This window comes from Pisolithus orientalis (genome assembly GCF_024613125.1).
Source record: "Pisolithus orientalis strain OTSU chromosome Unknown F5J12scaffold_3, whole genome shotgun sequence".
Taxonomy (NCBI): domain Eukaryota; kingdom Fungi; phylum Basidiomycota; class Agaricomycetes; order Boletales; family Pisolithaceae; genus Pisolithus; species Pisolithus orientalis.
The window spans coordinates 1451415-1472025 of NW_026260784.1; the positions used below are offsets into that span (position 1 = coordinate 1451415).

The 20611-nt window shown below is 47.0% G+C and overlaps 6 protein-coding genes across 6 annotated transcripts; 4 read left to right on the top strand and 2 right to left on the bottom strand.

Annotated features, from left to right (window-relative positions):
* Positions 1-9224: 9224 nt before the first annotated feature.
* F5J12DRAFT_736264 (calponin homology domain-containing protein) lies at positions 9225-10545 on the bottom strand (the record flags this gene model as incomplete). The annotated part of the gene is made up of 5 exons (XM_051741998.1): positions 9225-9710; positions 9768-10089; positions 10154-10205; positions 10245-10355; positions 10422-10545. The coding sequence occupies 5 exons, from the start codon at positions 10543-10545 to the stop codon at positions 9522-9524; spliced, it is 798 nt and encodes a 265-aa protein (XP_051604358.1). The 3' UTR covers positions 9225-9521.
* An 841-nt stretch (positions 10546-11386) lies between these two features.
* F5J12DRAFT_713243 (uncharacterized protein) lies at positions 11387-12009 on the top strand (the record flags this gene model as incomplete). Its single annotated transcript, XM_051740822.1, has 2 exons — positions 11387-11680; positions 11785-12009. Coding segments are annotated over 2 exons (519 nt in total), but the record flags the coding sequence as incomplete, so codon positions are not given.
* A 557-nt stretch (positions 12010-12566) lies between these two features.
* Positions 12567-13064, top strand: F5J12DRAFT_779835 (uncharacterized protein; the record flags this gene model as incomplete). Its single annotated transcript, XM_051742428.1, has 4 exons — positions 12567-12731; positions 12782-12847; positions 12902-12991; positions 13047-13064. 4 exons carry the CDS (start codon positions 12567-12569, stop codon positions 13062-13064), a joined length of 339 nt encoding a protein of 112 aa, XP_051604360.1.
* Positions 13065-14328: 1264 nt separating this feature from the next.
* F5J12DRAFT_802739 (uncharacterized protein) lies at positions 14329-17720 on the top strand. Its single transcript, XM_051744429.1, has 15 exons — positions 14329-14528; positions 14584-14836; positions 14888-15049; positions 15105-15299; positions 15359-15429; positions 15480-15714; positions 15764-15888; positions 15937-16059; positions 16109-16207; positions 16262-16364; positions 16415-16757; positions 16813-16946; positions 16998-17311; positions 17362-17647; positions 17702-17720. The coding sequence occupies exons 1-14, from the start codon at positions 14447-14449 to the stop codon at positions 17466-17468; spliced, it is 2346 nt and encodes a 781-aa protein (XP_051604361.1). The 5' UTR covers positions 14329-14446; the 3' UTR covers positions 17469-17647; positions 17702-17720.
* F5J12DRAFT_802758 (glycoside hydrolase family 20 protein) lies at positions 17519-20224 on the bottom strand. Its single transcript, XM_051744430.1, is given in 12 exon segments — positions 17519-17641; positions 17696-17847; positions 17901-17961; positions 18011-18047; positions 18098-18138; positions 18189-18273; positions 18325-18737; positions 18796-18816; positions 18865-19066; positions 19123-19160; positions 19213-20113; positions 20125-20224. 11 exon segments carry the CDS (start codon positions 19750-19752, stop codon positions 17543-17545), a joined length of 1689 nt encoding a protein of 562 aa, XP_051604362.1. The 5' UTR covers positions 19753-20113; positions 20125-20224; the 3' UTR covers positions 17519-17542.
* Positions 19936-20583, top strand: F5J12DRAFT_308269 (mitochondrial F1-F0 ATP synthase subunit F of fungi-domain-containing protein). Its single transcript, XM_051738836.1, has 4 exons — positions 19936-20084; positions 20136-20322; positions 20381-20389; positions 20440-20583. The coding sequence occupies exons 1-4, from the start codon at positions 20013-20015 to the stop codon at positions 20463-20465; spliced, it is 294 nt and encodes a 97-aa protein (XP_051604363.1). The 5' UTR covers positions 19936-20012; the 3' UTR covers positions 20466-20583.
* The last annotated feature ends 28 nt before the right edge of the window (positions 20584-20611 follow it).

Here is a 20611-nt window from a genome sequence, read left to right on the forward strand (position 1 = left end):
AAACTCAAAGTCACCAACACCATGGAATGGTCAGTAGGGAGTGTTGTCTGTTGGAGGAACAAACATTGTCAAGCACCTTTGGAACTCATCAAAACTTTGACAAAGTGGAGGCTGGTTGCTGCATGGATGAAACTCAGTTTTGAATTCTATTACTTGCTGTGATAGCCAGGGGCACAATGGCTGGGATTGAGAAGTAGTCAATGATCTTGTGCCCATCATAGCATCTGATAGTGCTAAAGAGGTGTACTTGTAACCATCAAATAGAAAAAACTAAATTGAGGATTGCACCTGGACCTCCAAGAGGTTCATTCTCATGTGCACTGGCAGGGTATTCATGTTCCACAAACTTGCACAGTGGGGCATTGACAATGGGATTTCCTAAGCCAGTTGTGTATTTGGCAGAAGAAGGGGAAGGGAAGCCTTACTTTCATCATCAAATGAGTATATAGATGGGCCAGCCTCATCACCATTGGGAACAGTGACAAAACTGGAAGGGGAATGTAACATGTTGGGTTCTGCATTTTCAGCAGGCAGACCCTGAGCATTACACATTTTCTTCATTGCACAGAATTGTGCTGACTTGGGCATGGCTGTTGGGAAGTGGTACTTAGGACAGGTGATGTAGAACGATGCTCACCTTTTTCAAACTGCTCCAAAACTTGGCCATATCATTTGTGTTCTTGCTTGGCTTCAGTTTGTTTCCTGCAGCTCGCTTCATGCCTCTTGAAACTGTGTGGCTTGAATGTCTTGTTGCAATATTTGCATATCTGACCTGCTAGAGTCCTTTCAGAATATTTGTACTTTGAGTGGGCCCTTCAAGATGGCCCCATGGTAGCAGTAGTCTGTCAATTATGTCAGGTTAATAGCAAGTAATAGTGGAAAGTTAGTGGGTTCTGCAATGGATTGAAGTGATACACACCTTGAAGGGCAAGGACAGCAGTGCATGATGGTGAAGGGATAATGATCAGCTTGGAATGCCGCTTCATTTACATATATTATAGATGCAGAGTCATTAGGACTATCCTTACAATACCTTCTGATTATCAAAGATTATTGCAATGTCACATGGCTTATTGAAATGATAGGTAAGGTACAGTTATTCTATTAGATTCCATCAGAATGGTATCATAATGTACATTATAATGTGATGACATGTCATTCAAGGTTGCCAGCATCCTAATGGTACTGAACAAATTTGTGACATTGTCAATGGTCAGCTCAAGAAGGGATATGTTTGGCCTAGTAAATCACCACAAACCTCTCCTTGTTACGCTTCCGTCAGGGGTCTTACCTTTTTCGACTTCTTGCGGTCATGTGCATCACGTGCCTTGTCACGTCCCTCATACTTGTCATCGCGTTAGGAGTGCATATGTTGCAAGGACAACTCAGATCACCCGCTGTCCAGGTATTTCCAATACCTGTCGAGACTCACCGTTTGTGATCTGAAGTGTTCACTGCCTTTGTGATTGAAGAGATGTTCCCTTCTAGCTCCGGTGACTCTTTCTGATTCTCTTTGACTCGCTTTCATTGCATGTATGTTATACTATAGTTCCGGTGTCTGGCTCCTCGCTGTGCATTGATGGCACAGCCGGTATAGCCTTTGTTTCCATCCCTATCCCCATCGTTGACACCGTATGACTCTTATTTATTTCAAAAGGTCAGCTTGTTGACTGCTGTGGATACACGTTGCGACTGGAGCGGTACTCGTACTTAGAGGTATATAAACTTGAGTACCATACCTTGTATCCTCAGTTTTTCAATAGCTTGCAACTGAGCTAATTACTTTGCTTCGATCCTCGTCTTCTCTCCGCGTGAACAACCTTAGGGACTCGCCAGCAGACAAGACCTCTGTTGGATCTTCGCAATAACTCAGCCATAGGGGTTACGATACGTTCGGCCCGTAGACTCCCACCTTGTGCGCTTCGTGCCTATTCCATTTGAAGAAGTCACCGCGCCCGGGCATAACACTCCTGTGTTCTTCATCCCTAAAAAGGACAGAAAGAAGTGCATGGTTCAGGACTACAGATATTTAAACAAGCATACTGTTAAAAACTCATATCCTCTTCCTTTAATATCTCAGCTTGTCAACAAGCTGAAAGGTTTCAAACTCTTTACAAAGATGGATCTTCATTGGGGTATGGAAAGCTGGACAGTCATGCTCAGAAAGGCGGTGGCCAAGGTGCCCATAAATACTAGACTTGGTAATTGACCCCCTTGGGACCCAAGACACCACAAACTTACCCGAGGTATAATTTAACAGCTTTGCATATATTATAATGAATCACGAAAAATGGCCACGAAAATGTAGATACGAGCCTGACATACTACAAAGTATCTACCACTTATCTAGGAATAGGTCATCATCATCACTCTCTTCGTCAGAAAACACCCTACACTGTATTTTTTGAAGCTTCGCTCTTGGCCACTGTCGAGAACAGTGGAACTTCAATTGCAGCTGCTTGTTGAAAGCCGAGACCGAAGCTTCACATTATGTAATTGTGTAAGCCACACCTCTCGTGGAGCGCTGCCTGCCCTTGCCCGCCTGCCGTAGATAATTCCATAGCCACTGACAAGTTAAAAATGCTGCTGGCCCACCACTACTCCCAACCCACATCCGCATTTGGTACATATTGAAATTTCCCACCCTACTGCCCTGTAGTCCCCTGGGTCAGCTCCCTTGCCCTACCGGGCTCTATCTTCTGCTGGCATGCATCATATATGATCATTAACATGAAGTATAAGTATATTAGAGCATAATTGAACACTTAGTCGAGTATACTAGTGGCCCTGAATAGCTTGGAAATGAGATAGGGGTAAAAAGCCAAAAAGCGGACGCTTTTCTGATATATTGGACATATCTACTTGGTTTTCATGTCTCCTTCAAGGTAATATGTATGCCTACAGCATATCCAAAGTTCATAGTCTTTGATGGAGTACTTTACATGTGGTGACACAATCTCCTCCTCCCTGTATTTCACCATAGAAAATTTTTTCTGGGTCTTTTTGTGCTGGTACTGTGATGTAACATGGTATAGTAGTTACACTTCGTGAATTGGTGCATAATTGGACCGCCCATCAGGTGGCTGAGAAGCTCTGAATTGCTAGAAACGATTTCAGGGGTTACAGACAAAAAAGTGTTCGCAATTTTGCTACATTTGATATGGGCATTTGAGAGGGACATCCCCTTGTAGTGGCCCTCTGTACCTATATAATATCACAAGCTCATTGAATGGGGTGGAGCTCCTGAGGTGTTGTGCCATGGTCTTCCCCTGCTGGTATTTAGGGGCTCCATCAATTTCCAGGAAGTATATTGCTATTCCGACTATCTAGGGATCTATTGAATACTTATTCACAACCAAAAAAATAAATACCAAGTCCACAGCAGAAGGGGAGAGAGCAGGGGAAGGAAAACAATCACCCAGAGAGCGTGGGAAAATGCGCAAAAAGTTGCGGAGACTTTTAGAACATATCAAAAAGATGGAATGGTACGTCATACACAGTGTCTGGTACTCAATGGATGGAGTACCATGTTCCCCTTGGTCATGGGACATGCCTTCATGTAATATAATACCTGCATTACCCAGAGAACCCAAAAATATGTGAAAAATGATACATGTGGACTTCTGATCCAGTAAATACATTTCACTACTGAGGATAAGAGACTGGTACCAAGTCTCAAGTTCTGAGGGTGTGACACACTGAAGTAGGCGTAATATAATTCTAGGAGGAGCTATCAGATGTTAAAATCCCAGTACTACCATCCATTGAGCACCAGACACTGTGTATGACGTACCATTCCATCTTTTTGATATGTTCTAAAAGTCTCCGCAACTTTTTGCGCATTTTCCCACGCTCTCTGGGTGATTGTTTTCCTTCCCCTGCTCTCTCCCCTTCTGCTGTGGACTTGGTATTTATTTTTTTGGTTGTGAATAAGTATTCAATAGATCCCTAGATAGTCGGAATAGCAATATACTTCCTGGAAATTGATGGAGCCCCTAAATACCAGCAGGGGAAGACCATGGCACAACACCTCAGGAGCTCCACCCCATTCAATGAGCTTGTGATATTATATAGGTACAGAGGGCCACTACAAGGGGATGTCCCTCTCAAATGCCCATATCAAATGTAGCAAAATTGCGAACACTTTTTTGTCTGTAACCCCTGAAATCGTTTCTAGCAATTCAGAGCTTCTCAGCCACCTGATGGGCGGTCCAATTATGCACCAATTCACGAAGTGTAACTACTATACCATGTTACATCACAGTACCAGCACAAAAAGACCCAGAAAAAATTTTCTATGGTGAAATACAGGGAGGAGGAGATTGTGTCACCACATGTAAAGTACTCCATCAAAGACTATGAACTTTGGATATGCTGTAGGCATACATATTACCTTGAAGGAGACATGAAAACCAAGTAGATATGTCCAATATATCAGAAAAGCGTCCGCTTTTTGGCTTTTTACCCCTATCTCATTTCCAAGCTATTCAGGGCCACTAGTATACTCGACTAAGTGTTCAATTATGCTCTAATATACTTATACTTCATGTTAATGATCATATATGATGCATGCCAGCAGAAGATAGAGCCCGGTAGGGCAAGGGAGCTGACCCAGGGGACTACAGGGCAGTAGGGTGGGAAATTTCAATATATACCAAATGCGGATGTGGGTTGGGAGTAGTGGTGGGCCAGCAGCATTTTTAACTTGTCAGTGGCTATGGAATTATCTACGGCAGGCGGGCAAGGGCAGGAAGCGCTCCACGAGAGGTGTGGCTTACACAATTACATAATGTGAAGCTTCGGTCTCGGCTTTCAACAAGCAGCTGCAATTGAAGTTCTAGAGTGCGCTTGACAGCTACCGAGATACTGAAGGTTCATTTTCACAGTACTGCCTGGCAATTGATATGATCATCGATGCCCTGAATAGCAGCGATTCTGAGCACACTTTTGCACTGATGCTCTCCCAGCAAGGCATGGTATTAGTGGAAGGCAAGTACCTGTGGTACTTGATACATTATGTAGTACTACAGTAACTAGGATGTCATTACTTCGACCTTGGCAGAGTCTGCATAAATACCTATAAACACCCATGTGTATTTTTCTGGGGCTGTCCCAGGTCCCAAGGTGGCCGACTACCAAATGCAGTAGGTGTACGGCACATCTCCTACCATGTACCTGAGCATGACCGTCTGGCTTTCCATATTGGGGCTACAACAACATTAGGATCAAAGAAGGAGATGAATGGAAGGCTGCCTTTGTATGCCATCATGGTGCTTTTGAGCCCCTAGTCATGTTCTTCAGGCTTTGTAACTCACCCACCACATTCCAAAACATGATGAACAATATCTTTGGCAATATGGAGGATGTGCTCATTGTCTACATCAATGACCTAATGGTATTTACAAAAATGGAAAATCAGGAGGAACATGACAAGATTGTGCTGGAAGTGCTTAGAAGCTTGAAGATAAACAACCTATTTGTCAAACCCCAGAAGTGTATCTTTGGTCAACAAGAGGTGGACTTCTTAGGAATGATCATTGACATTAATGGAGTGTGTATGGACCCTGCCAAGATCTCTGCTGTGCAAGATTGGCCCATACCTGCAAACATTCATGGAGTTTGCAGCTTTCTTGGCCTGGCAAACTTCTACTGATGCTTCATTAAGGACTTTGTGCAGATGGCAAAACCCCTAAATAACCTCACAAAGAAAGACCTTCCATTCATATGGGATAACAAGTGTCATATGGCATTTGAAACACTAAAAGAAGCCTTCACCACCACTCCTGTCCTTGCATTCCCTGATCAGGATCAGAAGTTTAGATTAGAAACAGATGCCTCAGACTATGCCACCAGAGCAGTGCTCTCAGTAGAATGTGATGACAGTCTCTGGAGACCTGTCACCCACTCCAGTCACTCTCTATCTGGGGCTGAGCTTAATTATACAGTTCACAACAAAGAAATGCTAGCCATTATCTGTGCACTAGAGCAATGGTGTCATTACCTCAAGGCTACCCTGTACCAATTTGAAATTTGGATGGACCACCATAACCTCAAGTGGTTCATGACTGCTCAGAAACTCCACCCATGCCAGGTGCATTGGGCACAGTACTTTAGTTGGTTTAACTATATTATTGTTCATAAACCTGGAGTCACAATGGGAAGACCAGATGCCCTGTCAAGACAAGAGGACTTTGTAGAAGGGAAAGAAAGAGCAAAGTCAGAAGAGTCCCTAATTATAAACCCAAACCAGGTTCATTTGGTAAAGTTAGAAAACCCTTTCATGGAAGACCTGCACATCAAATCCACTGGAGCCAAAGGAATCCCCACCATGTGTGAGTTCTGAGATGGTCTTCATCATGATGGAGAAAAGGCCTGGGTGCCTAGTGCACTTAGAAGGAAACTGCTTAATGCTCTTCACAACTCTCTCCTAGCAGGACATTGTGGTGTAAAAGGAACTTGGGAGTTGATCACACACTGGTTCACATGGTCTACCTTGAAACCCAATGTAGAAGAGTATGTAAAGCATTGCCAAACATGCCAAGCCAGCAAGTCTGGAAATAGACCACCCACAGGTGAACTCAAACCTTTACCTATCCCTGATGGGCCTTGGAGAGAGTTAACGACCAACTTCATGGACCTTGGAGTAAAAGGATCTTCTGGAAAGTCCCATGTCCTGGTCATCATTGACAGATTCTCTAAGGAAGCAGAGTTCATTTCCTGCACTGCAGAAGAAACAGCTGCTAGCACAGCTTGTTTTTATCTCACACATGTTTGGAAGCATCACAGACTTCTGGACTCTATTGTATCAGACCAAGGCCCTCAGTTTGCCTCATCCTTCATGAAGGAGCTATTTAAAATGTTGGGAGTACAGCAAAAACTCTCTACAGCATTCCACCCACAGACAGACAGTCAGACAGAGCAGTTGAACTGTGAAATCCAACAGTATTTATGGATGTATGCCAACCAGCAGCAGGCTTGCTGGGAGGAGTGGCTACCATTAGCTCAGAAGTGCCCCTTTGAAGTTACTCATTCCTATAGACCTAGGATGGGCATTGAACCAATGACTTTGAAGGTAGAAGCAGCAGAGGAAGTTGCCAAATCTTGGTTCCAGGTGTTCCAAGATGTAAAAGCAAACCTCACCAAGGCACATCCCCAGCAGAAGCAACAAGTGGATAGATGCCACTCAGTTTCCCCCTCTTACTCTGTTGGATCACAGGTCTGGCTAGCTACAGACCATCTGTCTCTGAAAGAGTGGCAGAGCCATAAACTTTCTGAAAAGTGGATCAGACTGTATGAAGTTCTAGAGGTACTTCCAAATGCCCTTAAGTTAAAGTTACCACACAACATGAGGATCTGTCTGGTTGTGAATGTCTCATGGGTTAAACCCTATCTTGGTGCTCTTGATGGGCAGCCTGTCAACAGGCCAGGACCACAGAGGGTTACTGATGAAGGAGATGTTGAATATGAGGTTGAATATGCTGTTGACTCCCATTTGAAATGTGGAGCTCTTCAATTCCTTGTCCATTGAAGGGGATACCCCAAGGAAGATCATACTTGGGAGCCAGCCTCCACCTTGAAGAATTCACAGATGGTGATCAAGGATTTCTATCAATCCTACCCTGGTGCCCCCTGGAGGTTGTCTCTCCTCTTATCAGAAAGCCTTGACAGCTTGTTCACACCTGTCCCAGAACTGTTTACTACCATTCATCCTATTTGGTCTCACCTGGAAATTGAGCCTTAGGAGGGGATAGTGTAATGACTGGCAGACTTTTCACTTCTGCATGTCCTAGTTGCCCATATATATCAAACCCTCTGGTTAGGGTTATGCTTTAAGGATGCTTAGTCATCTCAGACTTTTCCTTTTGCTTACCCTTTTACACTTACATGATACTTAGTAAGGCTGTGCCTCATTGCTAACACATGTATGCATTCATCCAATAGCATAGTTTTCTCTTTTGTTTGCCTCCTTCTTGAACATTCTCTTGTGGCAGTACATACAAACAGTAAGGCAGTATATAAGTCCTGTCATTTGTCATAGTCACTCTCTCTAATCTAGTTCATTTTGAGCTTGTCCTTTGATCAACAGGTTCCACTCCCACACACTCTCTGGTTTGAAGTGATAGCTGAGAAGACTTGCATCTTTGGTTGCTTCAATTGTTGCCATCACTGGAGTGATGGTCAGAGTCATCTGGGTCATTGTCACCATTACCTCCAGGGTTGCTGAAGGGAGTGGGAGGCTGATGACCAGCTGGTGTTGGTGTACCTCAATTATTGGAAGCCAGTGTAGTACCAGAACAACAGGCTGAGAATCCTTGGAACTGCTGCACAATTGCAGAAGTCCAGCAGTGACTGGCAAGGGAACTAAGAACTGACTGGTGGTGGGGGTTGTCTGAGGTTTCTGGTTAAGTTGGTCTCAAGGCAGAGGCAGATTCTAAAGCACAGTCTGCTCAAGCTTGGGTGCAGGTTCTGGTCACGGGTGGTGAGTGACTTGCACAAGTGGTAGTCTGAATATACTGTTAAATTCATGACTGGGTTGGGGGTCAAAGGCTGAAGGCCAAGTGCTGGGTGCAACAACCCTTGGTCTTAGCTCATGTGCTAGACCCTTGTGCAAGCTAGGTTGAAGTCAGAGAAAGTTGAGGGGGGTCAGTAGCAAAAGCCAAGAGTCATCTCAGGCTTAAGCTAGGAGCTTAGGGGGTGAACTAGATTGATATTCAGACTGATGAACTAAGTACAATCTACATAGAGTATATCTACTGAAGTCTGGCAACCCAAAGGCCAGGGTTACCAGTGAGGGACTAAATAGTGGTGCAAGGAACTAACTAAAAGTCAAGTGTGAAGGCAGGGGTCAGAGAGCTGAAGACAGACACTGCCTCAGCACAAGCAAGGGCAGTACAAAAGCTAACTAGAAAGGTATAGTGAAGAACAGAGTTCATTTTGGTGTTCAGCATTGACTCAGCATTCAGAACTTAAGACCAAGCTGTGGGTGTCTCAGCATATGACATGCATCAACTGGCTTTTGAGGGGGTATGTATGTGGTGCCATGTATCCCTTCATCCAAGTGCAATGTTTTCTGATTGAGCATGATTCATAAGTGTCCTCTCTCAGCTGGCTGTTCACTCATGTCTGATTTGCAATGGGCATGATCTCTTTGGCCCTCATTTCCTCAGAAGTGAGTTTTGATTTGCATTGAAGAAGTGGATCTTGCATGTTTCAAAGTATATGTAGTTTCACTTCATCTCTCATCAAGGTGCTGTGACAATAGGTATCTCTACATCGTTGTACATTGTACTATCTGCACAAATGCAGCTATGGCGTGTGCAGCATTCCGGCGTGGTAAAGAAAGTGCCAGTCATGTTCTAGTTTCGGGTAGCCTTGGAATTGAGTCATAATGCCGGTGGTAAATTGAGGGGTTCCAATGAGTTACAAGGCGTGGGAACTCGAACTTAGTTTTTCCGACACATATATGGCGCGACATCCATTACACATCTGCAAATCTCGTTGGACACGACTTCCGAGCCGGATTATTTGGCATTCATTCCCAAAGCCATCCTGAAACGCACGGTCAGTAAATCGTTGGAGCCGAATCTGATCTCACAAACCTCAGTTGAATATAGGACCTTCTGAATGTTCTCCAGAGCCAGTTTCTGAGGTTCTTGGACGTCAGTTAACGTCTCCATTTCCTGCCGCACCAAAATTTCGATATCGCGAAGCTACAACTATGTTCAAAACGATCGCAGAAAACGAACGGGAATTAAAACACAGCATACCTTTGCAAAGTAGAAGTCCGTTTCCTTCTCTAAGCCCTCCATACGAGTGGTCAAATCTCGGATTTCAGCTTGGAGATTCTGCATGATTTCATTCGGTTGAGCGGACCCAGCTCGATTGCTGCTGATCGGCCTTTTGCCTCCAACACGGCCCCCAATCCCCAGACCCGCAGAGGCGCCGCCAGTTCGAGAACTGGACAATGGCGCGATCGTGCTGGGAGTACCTGTTGGCACCCCTCGTCTGCGGGCGACTGGATCATAACCCTGTCCGCCGTAATTAGAGTCCCAAAAGTGTCTTATCCATCGCAGGAACTCTAGGTTGTCCCTGAGATTGAGTAAAATCGTGTTACCAATGTTTGCGCCAGCAGAGCACCAAGCAAACCACGCACTGCATTTTGCATTTGACAAGTTTTTCGATGGGTATCGGCTGAAGAGATCGTGCTTAAGCCAAATCAACGCTGTAGAAGAATTGTCGCAAACACGCCTTGTTGATCTTCCTTGCCTTGAAGACGTTTTGCATCACTTTAAAGTTTGCAACAAATTCGTACTCGCCCTTCGCATTCATTTTAACTTTCGTCATAGGCACGTCCCCTGGCAAAAGATCGACGCGTTTTATCATAAACAATCCGAAAGAAGATGTTTCCTGGTGGCACGCACCATAGATAGAGTCCAGAATCTGGCAATAGGCACCACCAGTGCCGCATTGCTCGATCTTGGTATAGTTCAGTTGAAGAAGTTCATTAAGCCAAGCTAGTAGGTCTGAACGAGAAATGGCAGTCATGTTTACAGGTCAACGGCCAGATCTCAGGTTCGGAATGAATGAGGAGTTGTGATACGAAGACTGAAACAGACGACTATTTTGTCCAAAGAACTGAGGTGCCACTTTCCGAATTCAAAGCCTGCCAATCCCCGCGTATAGTGGCAGCAAAACGTCATCAAACCTGCGGATTTTCATCGAGCAAACATATTGCGGCGATTGGCTGCTGTCCGAGTAGGCCAGATTGACCGTCGCTGGACGTGAATAATGACGGATGGTGCATGCTCTTGCTTTCGATGGAGCCAACAATTTCTCTTCTTGCTTCGAGGACAAAATTATTGATTTCATTCAAGGAATTCATGGCCTCCATCTCTAGCAACGCTTTTCCAACTCAGGTCTGCAGGCGAATCGTGCAATGGACCAGGTGCAGCGGCCTAGCGGTGCTATGCCTCACTTTTGAAGCCTTGCAGCAAGAAGCAGAAGTTACAATGTACGAAATCATTATGTCGGGCAACATCCAGGTCACATTTCGCGCCCGCTATCTGTCATCTTCGGGAGCTCATCTCGGATCGTGTGTTCGCCCTTTCCATATCTTCCGGGATGGTAAGCGCTGCCAAAGAGTGTTGACACTTGACAGAGGACTTTTGGGGTCGTACAGCTAGCCATCTTTCTACAGTGTCTTTTTATTCACGACCCCACCTATAGCAATGGTCGGGCATTGAGTGATATGTCTCACATTCCTTCCTAACTCCTGGAAGCCCGACTTTTCTTTTACTGGGATTGTAAGCTGGTCAGGTTTCTGGGAAGCCAAAAATAAGCTAAGGAGTCTTTACATCGTTGATGGCCTAGACAGTGACCCTTGCAGCTCGAGGTTGGAAGCCTTCCTGGGCTACAAGTTTTCGATGGAAAACTCATGGCTGCAGAACACACCATGTTTGTCACGACATCCATCACGCATCTGCAAATCACGTTGGACACGAATTCCAAGCCGGACTTTTTGGCATTCATTCCAAAACCTGTACGCCTTGCATCTCTTGGTGCTCTAGGTGTACTCCACCTCTCAGAGCGTTTGACCGTACGAGTCCTTCCGTTAATTGCAGCTACGTGCTGTTGCCTCGTTATTTGTGGTATTATCTCCTTGCCATTGCGAAGGCCTAACGTAAGCACATATAACTAATAATTATGACCGACATTGCTAACAGCAGCTTGAATTCCTGAACTCAGTCAAACAACTTTTACTGAGCATTGCTATCAATGCGTCAGCTTCGGATACTAGAGGCTAACATAGCCGCATGGACGCTACAACCTTCGGGAACACAGCAACGCATCCTCGCCTCTGAGATCCGTGTTTATTATCCTTTCATGGAGTACGTATGTTTCAGGACAGGTGGCGGTCGAACGCTCTGGATCCCGGACGGAAATGATTGGAGCCACCATTTGGACAATGGTCATCACACCCCACTGGATGCTCTCTGGAAAGCTAGATGACATTTTTGAAATAGCGACTGTCAGCTGACATTTTACGTTGCTCGGGAGTCTCTTGTGTATACCTTCGTACGTCTACTTCTCCTTATACACTGTACTGCTGGTCTGATGTCCCTGCGATCGATGGAGTCAGTGCTATCACAGCATCGCGGGAATCTGCGGACTCCACAAGTGGCGTCCAGCTCTTGTAACTTGCCTCGTGGTCAGATACCTTGAAGACTTGCAGACCATACACGCAGACTCTGCGCGGCAACAGGAACGTGGTTTCCTTCCCAAAACAGGCTACACGAGTCATCCGCTTCCCAAGCCTAATGACACTGCCTCCCTTTCCTCCCTCTTGATCGCGTGTAAATATTGCAGGAATCGCCATGCCTGAAGGTTTCTTTTCGTTCTGCATCGAACAACACCACGGCATCGATAATATCCGCTTCATAAGACGCCATACACAGTCAGACCCTGACGATGAATGACCCTTTCCCGCAGACCCATTTAAAGCATGACCCCGTTACACCAGCCTGCGAAAGCAAAGAGACCTGGCATTCCATTTTTCCCTACCATCAATGGCACAGTCAGATAGGCCCATGTCGACCACTTCCTCTACATCTTCTTCCCGCTTACGCGGCGCCCTACCTTCCGTGACGCACTCTCTCGCGAAACTTCCGGCCATGTCTTCCCTCCCAAACGATATGCTTCATTATAATTCCGCACCACACAGCAGGGAAATGGTAAGGGTTCTGCACCATAGAGTTCTAAAATTTTACATGACCCACTACAGATGGAGTACGCACTTCAGAAACGAAGTCAACAAGCAGGAACACAGCAGAGTTTCGCTGCACTCAGTGTATGGCTTCCACCTCTACCTTGCAAGTACCAACTGCTAACTATTTTATGTCAGGCCTATGACATGCGGCGGACGCCTAGCCCCTCGACAAACGAAGATACACGTATTACAGTGCGGAGACAGCAAAATGGTCGGCAAACCAAAGTAAGTTCGCACTCTACTCGGCAGACAACGCTGGAATCTTCGGTAATTTCTTCAGTCACGCGACCGCACCTGAAGTTGTGCATGTACGCTCGATGGGATTGAGGCCTAGTTATTCCTTTTTCATGGAGAGAGCTGCCGGGATTAAATTATATTATTGCTGGATTGTCTCGAAAGGCACTAGAGAGAACTACATATGTGCCTGGTTATTAATGCCGAGGGAAGATCTTTACTGTGGATGTTCATTCTTTTTTTGTTTTGTTTTGTTTATAGCGCGCGCGACAATGGACAGTACTATGAATGCGCCTTTAAAATGGACCCCATGGTCCCGATCTGAAGATCTGGGTAGCTAGGCATGAAGCGCGTGGTGTGAAGTAGTGGAAAATAGTCCAACCTGCTGCGAGAACATGCACGAGACTCTAGCTTGGCTAGTAACTTCGGCAAACTACAGCTTGCAAAATGGCAGCCACTTTATCGATCGGCTAGATGATGCTTATCCGTACAAATTGCTGAACCGCACTGCCAACTGTACTGCCTGTACTGGGAAGGCTATGACTTGCACAAGCATGAAATTATGAGATACTGCGGTCTTCGGTTTCAGCGTTCGGAACGTTGCACCGAAGCAGCTTGTCAGGTGGGAACACTAATAGGCTTGAGGATGACTACCCTGCATTGTGTCGAATTTTGACCACCAACTGCTAAACGGCTAAAAGTAGAACGCCATGCAGAATGCAGTACCCCTGAGTTGCAGTTCTGAGATGGCGTGTGCACTTCGCAGCCCTGGTGACTAGCCGGGATGTTGTTCACACGCCAGGAGCTACGGAGCTATTCTCGTAGAAAGTTGCACTCCCAATGACTCTGGAGATCTGCGAAAGGTCCGGCACCCTGATGTTATCTCGTGGGGGGAGGGTTCTGAGGTGTTCAACCTCCAATACGTATACCTCCACGTTGACTTTGACTGAGTATTTGAAATGGAGGAGTGGGGATGGCGTATTAACGACCAGGACCTGCCCAGGATATTCCTTGCAGTCGAGGGTTCCACGCCTCGCGTTTTTCCACCCCAACAAGTGGACAGCTGAACACGGAAAAGGGCCACCATGACACGCTTTGACCTTCTACTGGCTGACTGGCGCCCGACGACGTACGGTGGTCCGACAGAGAAAAGCTTACCCACGGACTCTCAGGAGATATGTTGGACAAGGTGAAATGCACGTACATGCTGGTTGTCGTGGTACATCATCGTTTCCTTTTAAAAAAGTTTAGAGGACAACCTGGAATTCCACAGTGTTAGTAGTTACCGCTGAAGATTAGCACTGTTCACATAATACTTGCCAAAGACCATTGCAATCCCTTTGTCCGATCATTATCGTTTTTTTTTTTTTTTTAGAGAGGCTTACTACTTCAAAGTGACGAGCGGGCGAAGCAGACCTACGACGACGCTGAGGATATCCTAGCCTCATGACTTGTCTCTGTCGGGTTGGTGATGCAATATTGACTGCAGTGCTTCCACTGGAGCTCGACCTCGTTCTGCTAGGGTACAGTAAGAGACGCGTTTCTCCACTCTGGTAGCGAGGCTGAGAAGCATGTTGGCTCAGATGATGGCTACATTCGACAAGCCTCTTGTTCCGCTCTTGCCTTGCGCTGTTGCGAACCCGTGTCGGACTCACCTCCTTCGTCGGCATTACCAGAAGCTGGTCACCAGGACGAGAAGCCTTTCTTTGTTGCGTCTTCCAAATATTCTATAGCAGCCTCCATTCAATCATTGCATTTCATTCGCAACGAACGAACTGGGAACGCATTTATCATAGGTGGATCAGATGATGGTGGTGTAGCTATATGGTCGCTACGGTGAGTGACCACCTATCTGGCTCCTTCATCAATCTTACCAACTCTATCCAGGGATCTGAAACTACTTATGCGTTTCATACACTTCGTGGAACCCCTCTCCCATGTAGCTCAAATCCGGCCACAACATGAAACCGCGAATCCCTTCGGTGGTTATGTATTATGTTTCTCCTCTGATGGGACGATAGCCGTAATTACACTTAACGAGTTCCAGCTGTACGCTCATTTTGAATGGTCGTACCATTCATGCTACTCAAGGCGTTTTCCGCAGTTTGTGTCTCATCCCAGGCTCGGCTTCCGCGCTTACGCATGTTTACTATGCTGGCGGAGCTGATCACGAACAGATTATGGCCATCTATGGGGATGGGTCTGCCAGATTATGGGACTTCAAGGTTCGGGAATTCCGCCGTGCAATGGATCGCGAGAAGGCCAAGGAGTCTCTTGCTAAATCCTCCTGGGATGAATTGTGCGCGTGGCGTCTTCACAACAAATTATACATCAGCGACTGAGGTATCTCTTTACCAGTATCCTTGATAATCAAACGTCACAGCTATCGGCTTCCCTCCCGACAACTTTGAACGAATTGGGGGGACCAGGCGTGTTTTTTTACGCATTTTCTCTTAGCACGGTACTTATGAAGTGACAGTGTGTGCCACGTCCCTTGCTCTTCAGCGGTTTGTGGTTTTTACTGCCAAGGATACGACGGCACTCGACAACGCCTCATCTTACATTCCGAAACGTTCACTTCGGGCGACACCCCTTCCCCAACTTCGTGCTCTTTTATCCCTGCTGCTGACACCAACATTAAGTCCGGAGATAGATGAGATATGCACTAGCAAACTAGGTGTTCTAGCATCCCGTGGGCGCCTGGGTCGTGCTTGGTGAGTACCTAGAAGTGCCCCACGACAGAATTGCCGACATGGTTTTCAGCAGTCGATTGGCCTCCGCGTGCTGCCGCTCGGACTCGAGGAATGCTTGGTCCATATCTGGCGATGCCTCTGCGTTGCGGGCGGCCGCGATCGTAGCCGTTCTAAAGGCGTTGTCATCTTATGAAGGTATCGACCTGTCGTCTACTGTGATCGTGCCTTGACCACTTATGTCAGCTCTGCACGACGATTGCGAGACTGTGATCATATTCTACGCTACGTCACTCCCAACTGTGATAGGGCAACACTATATACCTCCAGATCTTGTATGGTTGGCAAGAAAGTGGTTTGAAACAACGAGTTGGGAGTTTCATTTCTGTAGTACCTTCACATACTGATCACTACCTAGATGACGTACGCCAGGCGACGAAGATCCTCGTTGATGCTGGAGTAGTAAGGTTGGGCGGCGAGGAAAGTGTCGGTCTGGTTGGAGCTTGGAAGCGGCATCGTAAGTGGAAAGTTTAGGATTCCACTAGGTCCACGTTTTCTTATCTCAATATAGTTCCAAGCACCGAGAGATCCCTTGATCACTCCAAGGTATCTTCGTTGGCCGTCTTCCTATGTGGATACGTATCGGTCGAGAAACACGCTCTTTTGTCTGATGAGTAAGTTGTGTCGATCTTCCTGTGCGGGAAGCATCTAAGATTCTTTTCAGCACTTTAGCCGACATTTCCAAGTCGGTCGCCTCATATTTACATAAGGAAGACTTGACCAGCCGTTTGTTAGCAGTTGACTTATGCACCCGAGGCTTTCAAGTCTGGCAGCGTTATGTGGATGCGATGGCTATCCTGCGTGCTTTGTTCACTCTCGCTATGAATTCTCGCAAAGATAATGTCTCAGTGCAGAATGTCGGTCAACAGGCGAGACAGGCCATCTTCCAGATTGCGTCGACAAACACTCCACTGTTCATGACGACTCTCACCCTCGACATACTCAGCCCGAAGAATCTCGAATACCGTAAAATTGTGATGCAGTTAGTGGCGCTGCTCACCCGGAAGGTTCGTGTTCCCGCACCTATTCATCGTCAAATTTCGGTGTTCGATAAACGTACAGAAACCTTTGCTACTGTATTCAAATCTTCCCCGCTTGATGGAAGCAGTAGTGAAGTCCTTAGACCCCAATTCAACTTCGAATCGCGACGCAGTTCATGACACAGCTACAGAAATCATCGGCTATGTCGTGAAAACGTGGGTCATTCTTGTTCCATCCTGTGTGGTGCTTGATGCTGTGATCCACAGATTCCCGACGGTTGATTTCCACATGGCCACCCAACGTCTCGCGGTTGGGACGTGCGAAGGTGCCTTCGTCATGTATGACCTCAAAACTGCGACTCAATTGTACGTTCTGGAGGGCCACAAAAAGCAGCCAACGGCGTGCTCATTCTCACCGGATGGCCGCCGGCTCGTCACAGTTTCACTGGAAGAAGGCACTGTACTTGTGTGGAAAGTGGGTTCGAGTTTCACAAGCTTTTTCCACCCTGGCGCGCCCCCTCGTCAGGGAAATGCCGGATCACAGCCGTACAAGACACTAGGGTTCAATATTGGTGAAGATGGTATGTTCTCCATTACACATGCATGCCCGTCCTGACTCGACGCTTGTTAGCAAACATATCCGTTGCAGATGCTTTTGAATGTGTAAATTTTGAGTGGCCGTCGGAGCGCAGTGTGCGCTTACATATCCGAGAAAATACGTTGACCTTTAGTACATAATTTATATCTCCCCCACGTCTGAAGACCGACTACGGTGACGAGTCGTGATAGGCCATTGTACGGATGGCGCTCATTCATGCGTCCAAGTCGCATGCATATGGACGCAGAGCACACCACTGTGGTTGGAGTTGTATAGCGTTGATACCTCGTTGGACCATTCTGTATCGAATGTCCTATTTGTGAGGTAAAACAGATGTGTATGAATGAGTGATTTAGATGTAACTTGCCTGCAGACGCGGAAGTGCCTCTGAGACGTTGAGAGGAGCGCCACCTGGCTGCTTGGCGCTCCAGAAGATCTCAGCAGAAGACGCAGCTCGAGGCCATACAATGGAGTCGAGATTTTGAGGACCCGATTGTTCTGTCCAGAGGAGTTGCTCTCCTGCAACGGAAGCCTTTCAGTCAGAGCACTTGATACTCTAACGTGTGACTCACCACCAAGAACGAGAGGATATTGAGTCTCCGTCAAGTTGGCAAGGGGGTCAAACGTGTAGGACTGGGAGCGATAAGTATCCAGAAGGGTAGCCAGTTGACTGGAAGCCTACCTCGGACCAAGTCTTGAATGGATCGCACCAGCTGTTCCTAATGTGGCGTGTAAGACGCACAGTCCACACTAGCTTGGCGGAACTCACCCAGTTGGATCGTCTCCAATCCATCCCCCGGCACCACAGTCCTGTCGGTTTACAGTTGTAGTTGCCTAGAGCGTAGAATGAAGAGACTCACTAGGTAAAAGTAGTTGGAGGGCGCTTGCACGATGCGGAATCCCTTCTCAACTACAGCTGCAGCATCTGCTGAGGAGATCCAGACCCTTCATCCAATCAACATCACCACTTCCTCGTGGTAAGACAAAAATGCCCACATTACAATTGTTTCGTTTGATAGTGTCAGGTTCCAATTCAGAACCATCTCTTCCCAAACCACTGGGGTCTTCCCCTGGGCGATGAGTGCCCCATGTGTCGCCTGCGTAAAAGTATCGAGCGCAGCGTTGAGCGTCATGCCTGTTTGGTTCAGTTGCTGTTGTGTCACAGAGTCGTTCACGTAGCAGTTCGTGTTCAGTTCGTCGCCTCCGGTGCTAAAGTATTTGGACATGAGGGTTTGAGCAACACTGGAGAGTAGAGATGCAGTAAAGTTGACCACTTCGGGGACTGCGAAGCGAAGTTGGCCAGCGGGGGGTTCGTTCGCGTAGGTGGCCCAGGGTGACGCATCGAAGCAAGCTACGTAATCAGGATAAGAAGTTCCGATGATAGCAGTATGACCTGGAGTATCAATTTCCTGTGTTTGTGGAATGTGGTATGAATTATCTCCGATTTATCGTTTAAGAAACACGCACTAGCAGCACATCAATACCACGCTGGCGAACATTGGTCAATGATATGACGAAAATCTCACGAGTACCTACCGCAGCAGCGTATGACACTATATACTGGACGTCACTTTCGGTGTACACCTCTTGGGGGGAGTAGGCACCATTATTGGCAAGTTCTGGATACAGGGAGACTTGGAGAGGGAAACTCTGACTGTCTGTGATATGCCAATGGAACATGTTTAGCTTGACCCAGCTCATTGCGTCCAAAGTTCTGGTTAGGTCTGTGACAGGAAAGCTATAGGGACGGGAACTCATTAACTTGGAATAGTCAGTGAGTCAGTGAATACGTACTAGTTCCTAGCTGTATCAAGCGCAAAACCGCGATAGGGCTAGGCGAGATTTGAGTGAACGGATCAGCTGCTACGGGAAATTCATGCTTACATAGGCGGGTTCGTCGACAATCTTTATTGGGGAAAGAAGAGTGTAGATCACGCCTTCATAATAGTACCACAACTGGGTAAAAGTTGTGAGACCTCTATAGAGGCCAAGCGTGGAATTCGCTGTCAGGGTGGCATGGCTCCCGTCTTGGGGAACGACAAGGGTGTATTCTTCGCTGCGAGTGCCCAAGGGCTTCACCGCCTCGGAAGAGATACTCCCGACTTGACTACCTTCCATAAGTGTCAATTTCAAGGATAAGAGGGCCTTTGCATTCCGAATGGCATAACTATCGCTAACGCCACGTCCAACGACTAGGCGGCCAAGCTTGTCGTTCTGAAGGTATGACTGAGTCTGAGCAACTGCTTGAAGGAGATCCGACGGGTTATTGGGGACTGCGACGTCGATCGAGAAAGAGGGGGATAGCATCAACGCGGTCGTTCCAGTTTCTAGAGAGGCTGGGATGGGCCAGAGCGCCCATACTGTCTGTGCAAATGGACTAAGCAAGGTAGCAAACGCCAACAACCTAGAGGGACTAAGGACCATGATGGTGGTTAGTAGGTAAATAACTTAAGGGAGAAAAAGACCTTTATATCACCACGGGGCTGGAACCCCTCACGCCAGTTCCCCTCCTCCTCCTCAGTCTCACTTGATCTCACCCTGGAGGTCGAAGAACGATCACGTGTTCCGGCTGCTATCGTGGGAGTCGGGGAAGCCAACATCGTCCGACGCGCAAACAAGACCAACCAAGTTGCCCGAGTCTAACCGCAAGTTCCGCTGCCGCTCGTTAGACTACAAACCAAAGTATGCAGCCCTCCCTCGTCCGCCGCCAGCTGGGAAACCTTATTCCTCCCAAAATTGCTACACTGAAACTTGTGGTGCGTTCAGATTGCTAGCTGTGTCTTGACCATTCCTGAGGCCTTCTTTAGTCGGCAGGTTCTGGTGAAGGGCTAGCACCCCTCGTAAATTTCTACTCAAGGCTACCAAAGGGGCCAGCACCAAGTCAAGTCGGAGGAATAAAAGCAAAGTACTTTAGCGGGAAGAACGCCTCGGCAGCACCTGCTGTTTGGGTCATCCTTGGCCTCTTTGCGCTTGGGTATACCATCGACTACCAGAGTTCGTGATTCCTGCGAGTTCTATTTTTCAAGTTGCTGATAGTCCATCTCCCATACAGTGCACTTGAGTGAGTGATCTTTCGTTGGCATTCCCTCATGTGTACTTAGGGTTAAATAGAGCATCATAAGAACCACGCGCACTAAAGACCTGCAGTGCTTGTGCGGTTCCCAGCCTTTGATTGCAGTATACCCCATCTCGTGGGTGACATGTTGCACTTCTTTCCTCATATAGATAGCAGAATTTTACTACGTTGCTGGTCCGTGATTCCCTCACCCCTTTGTTTCATCAT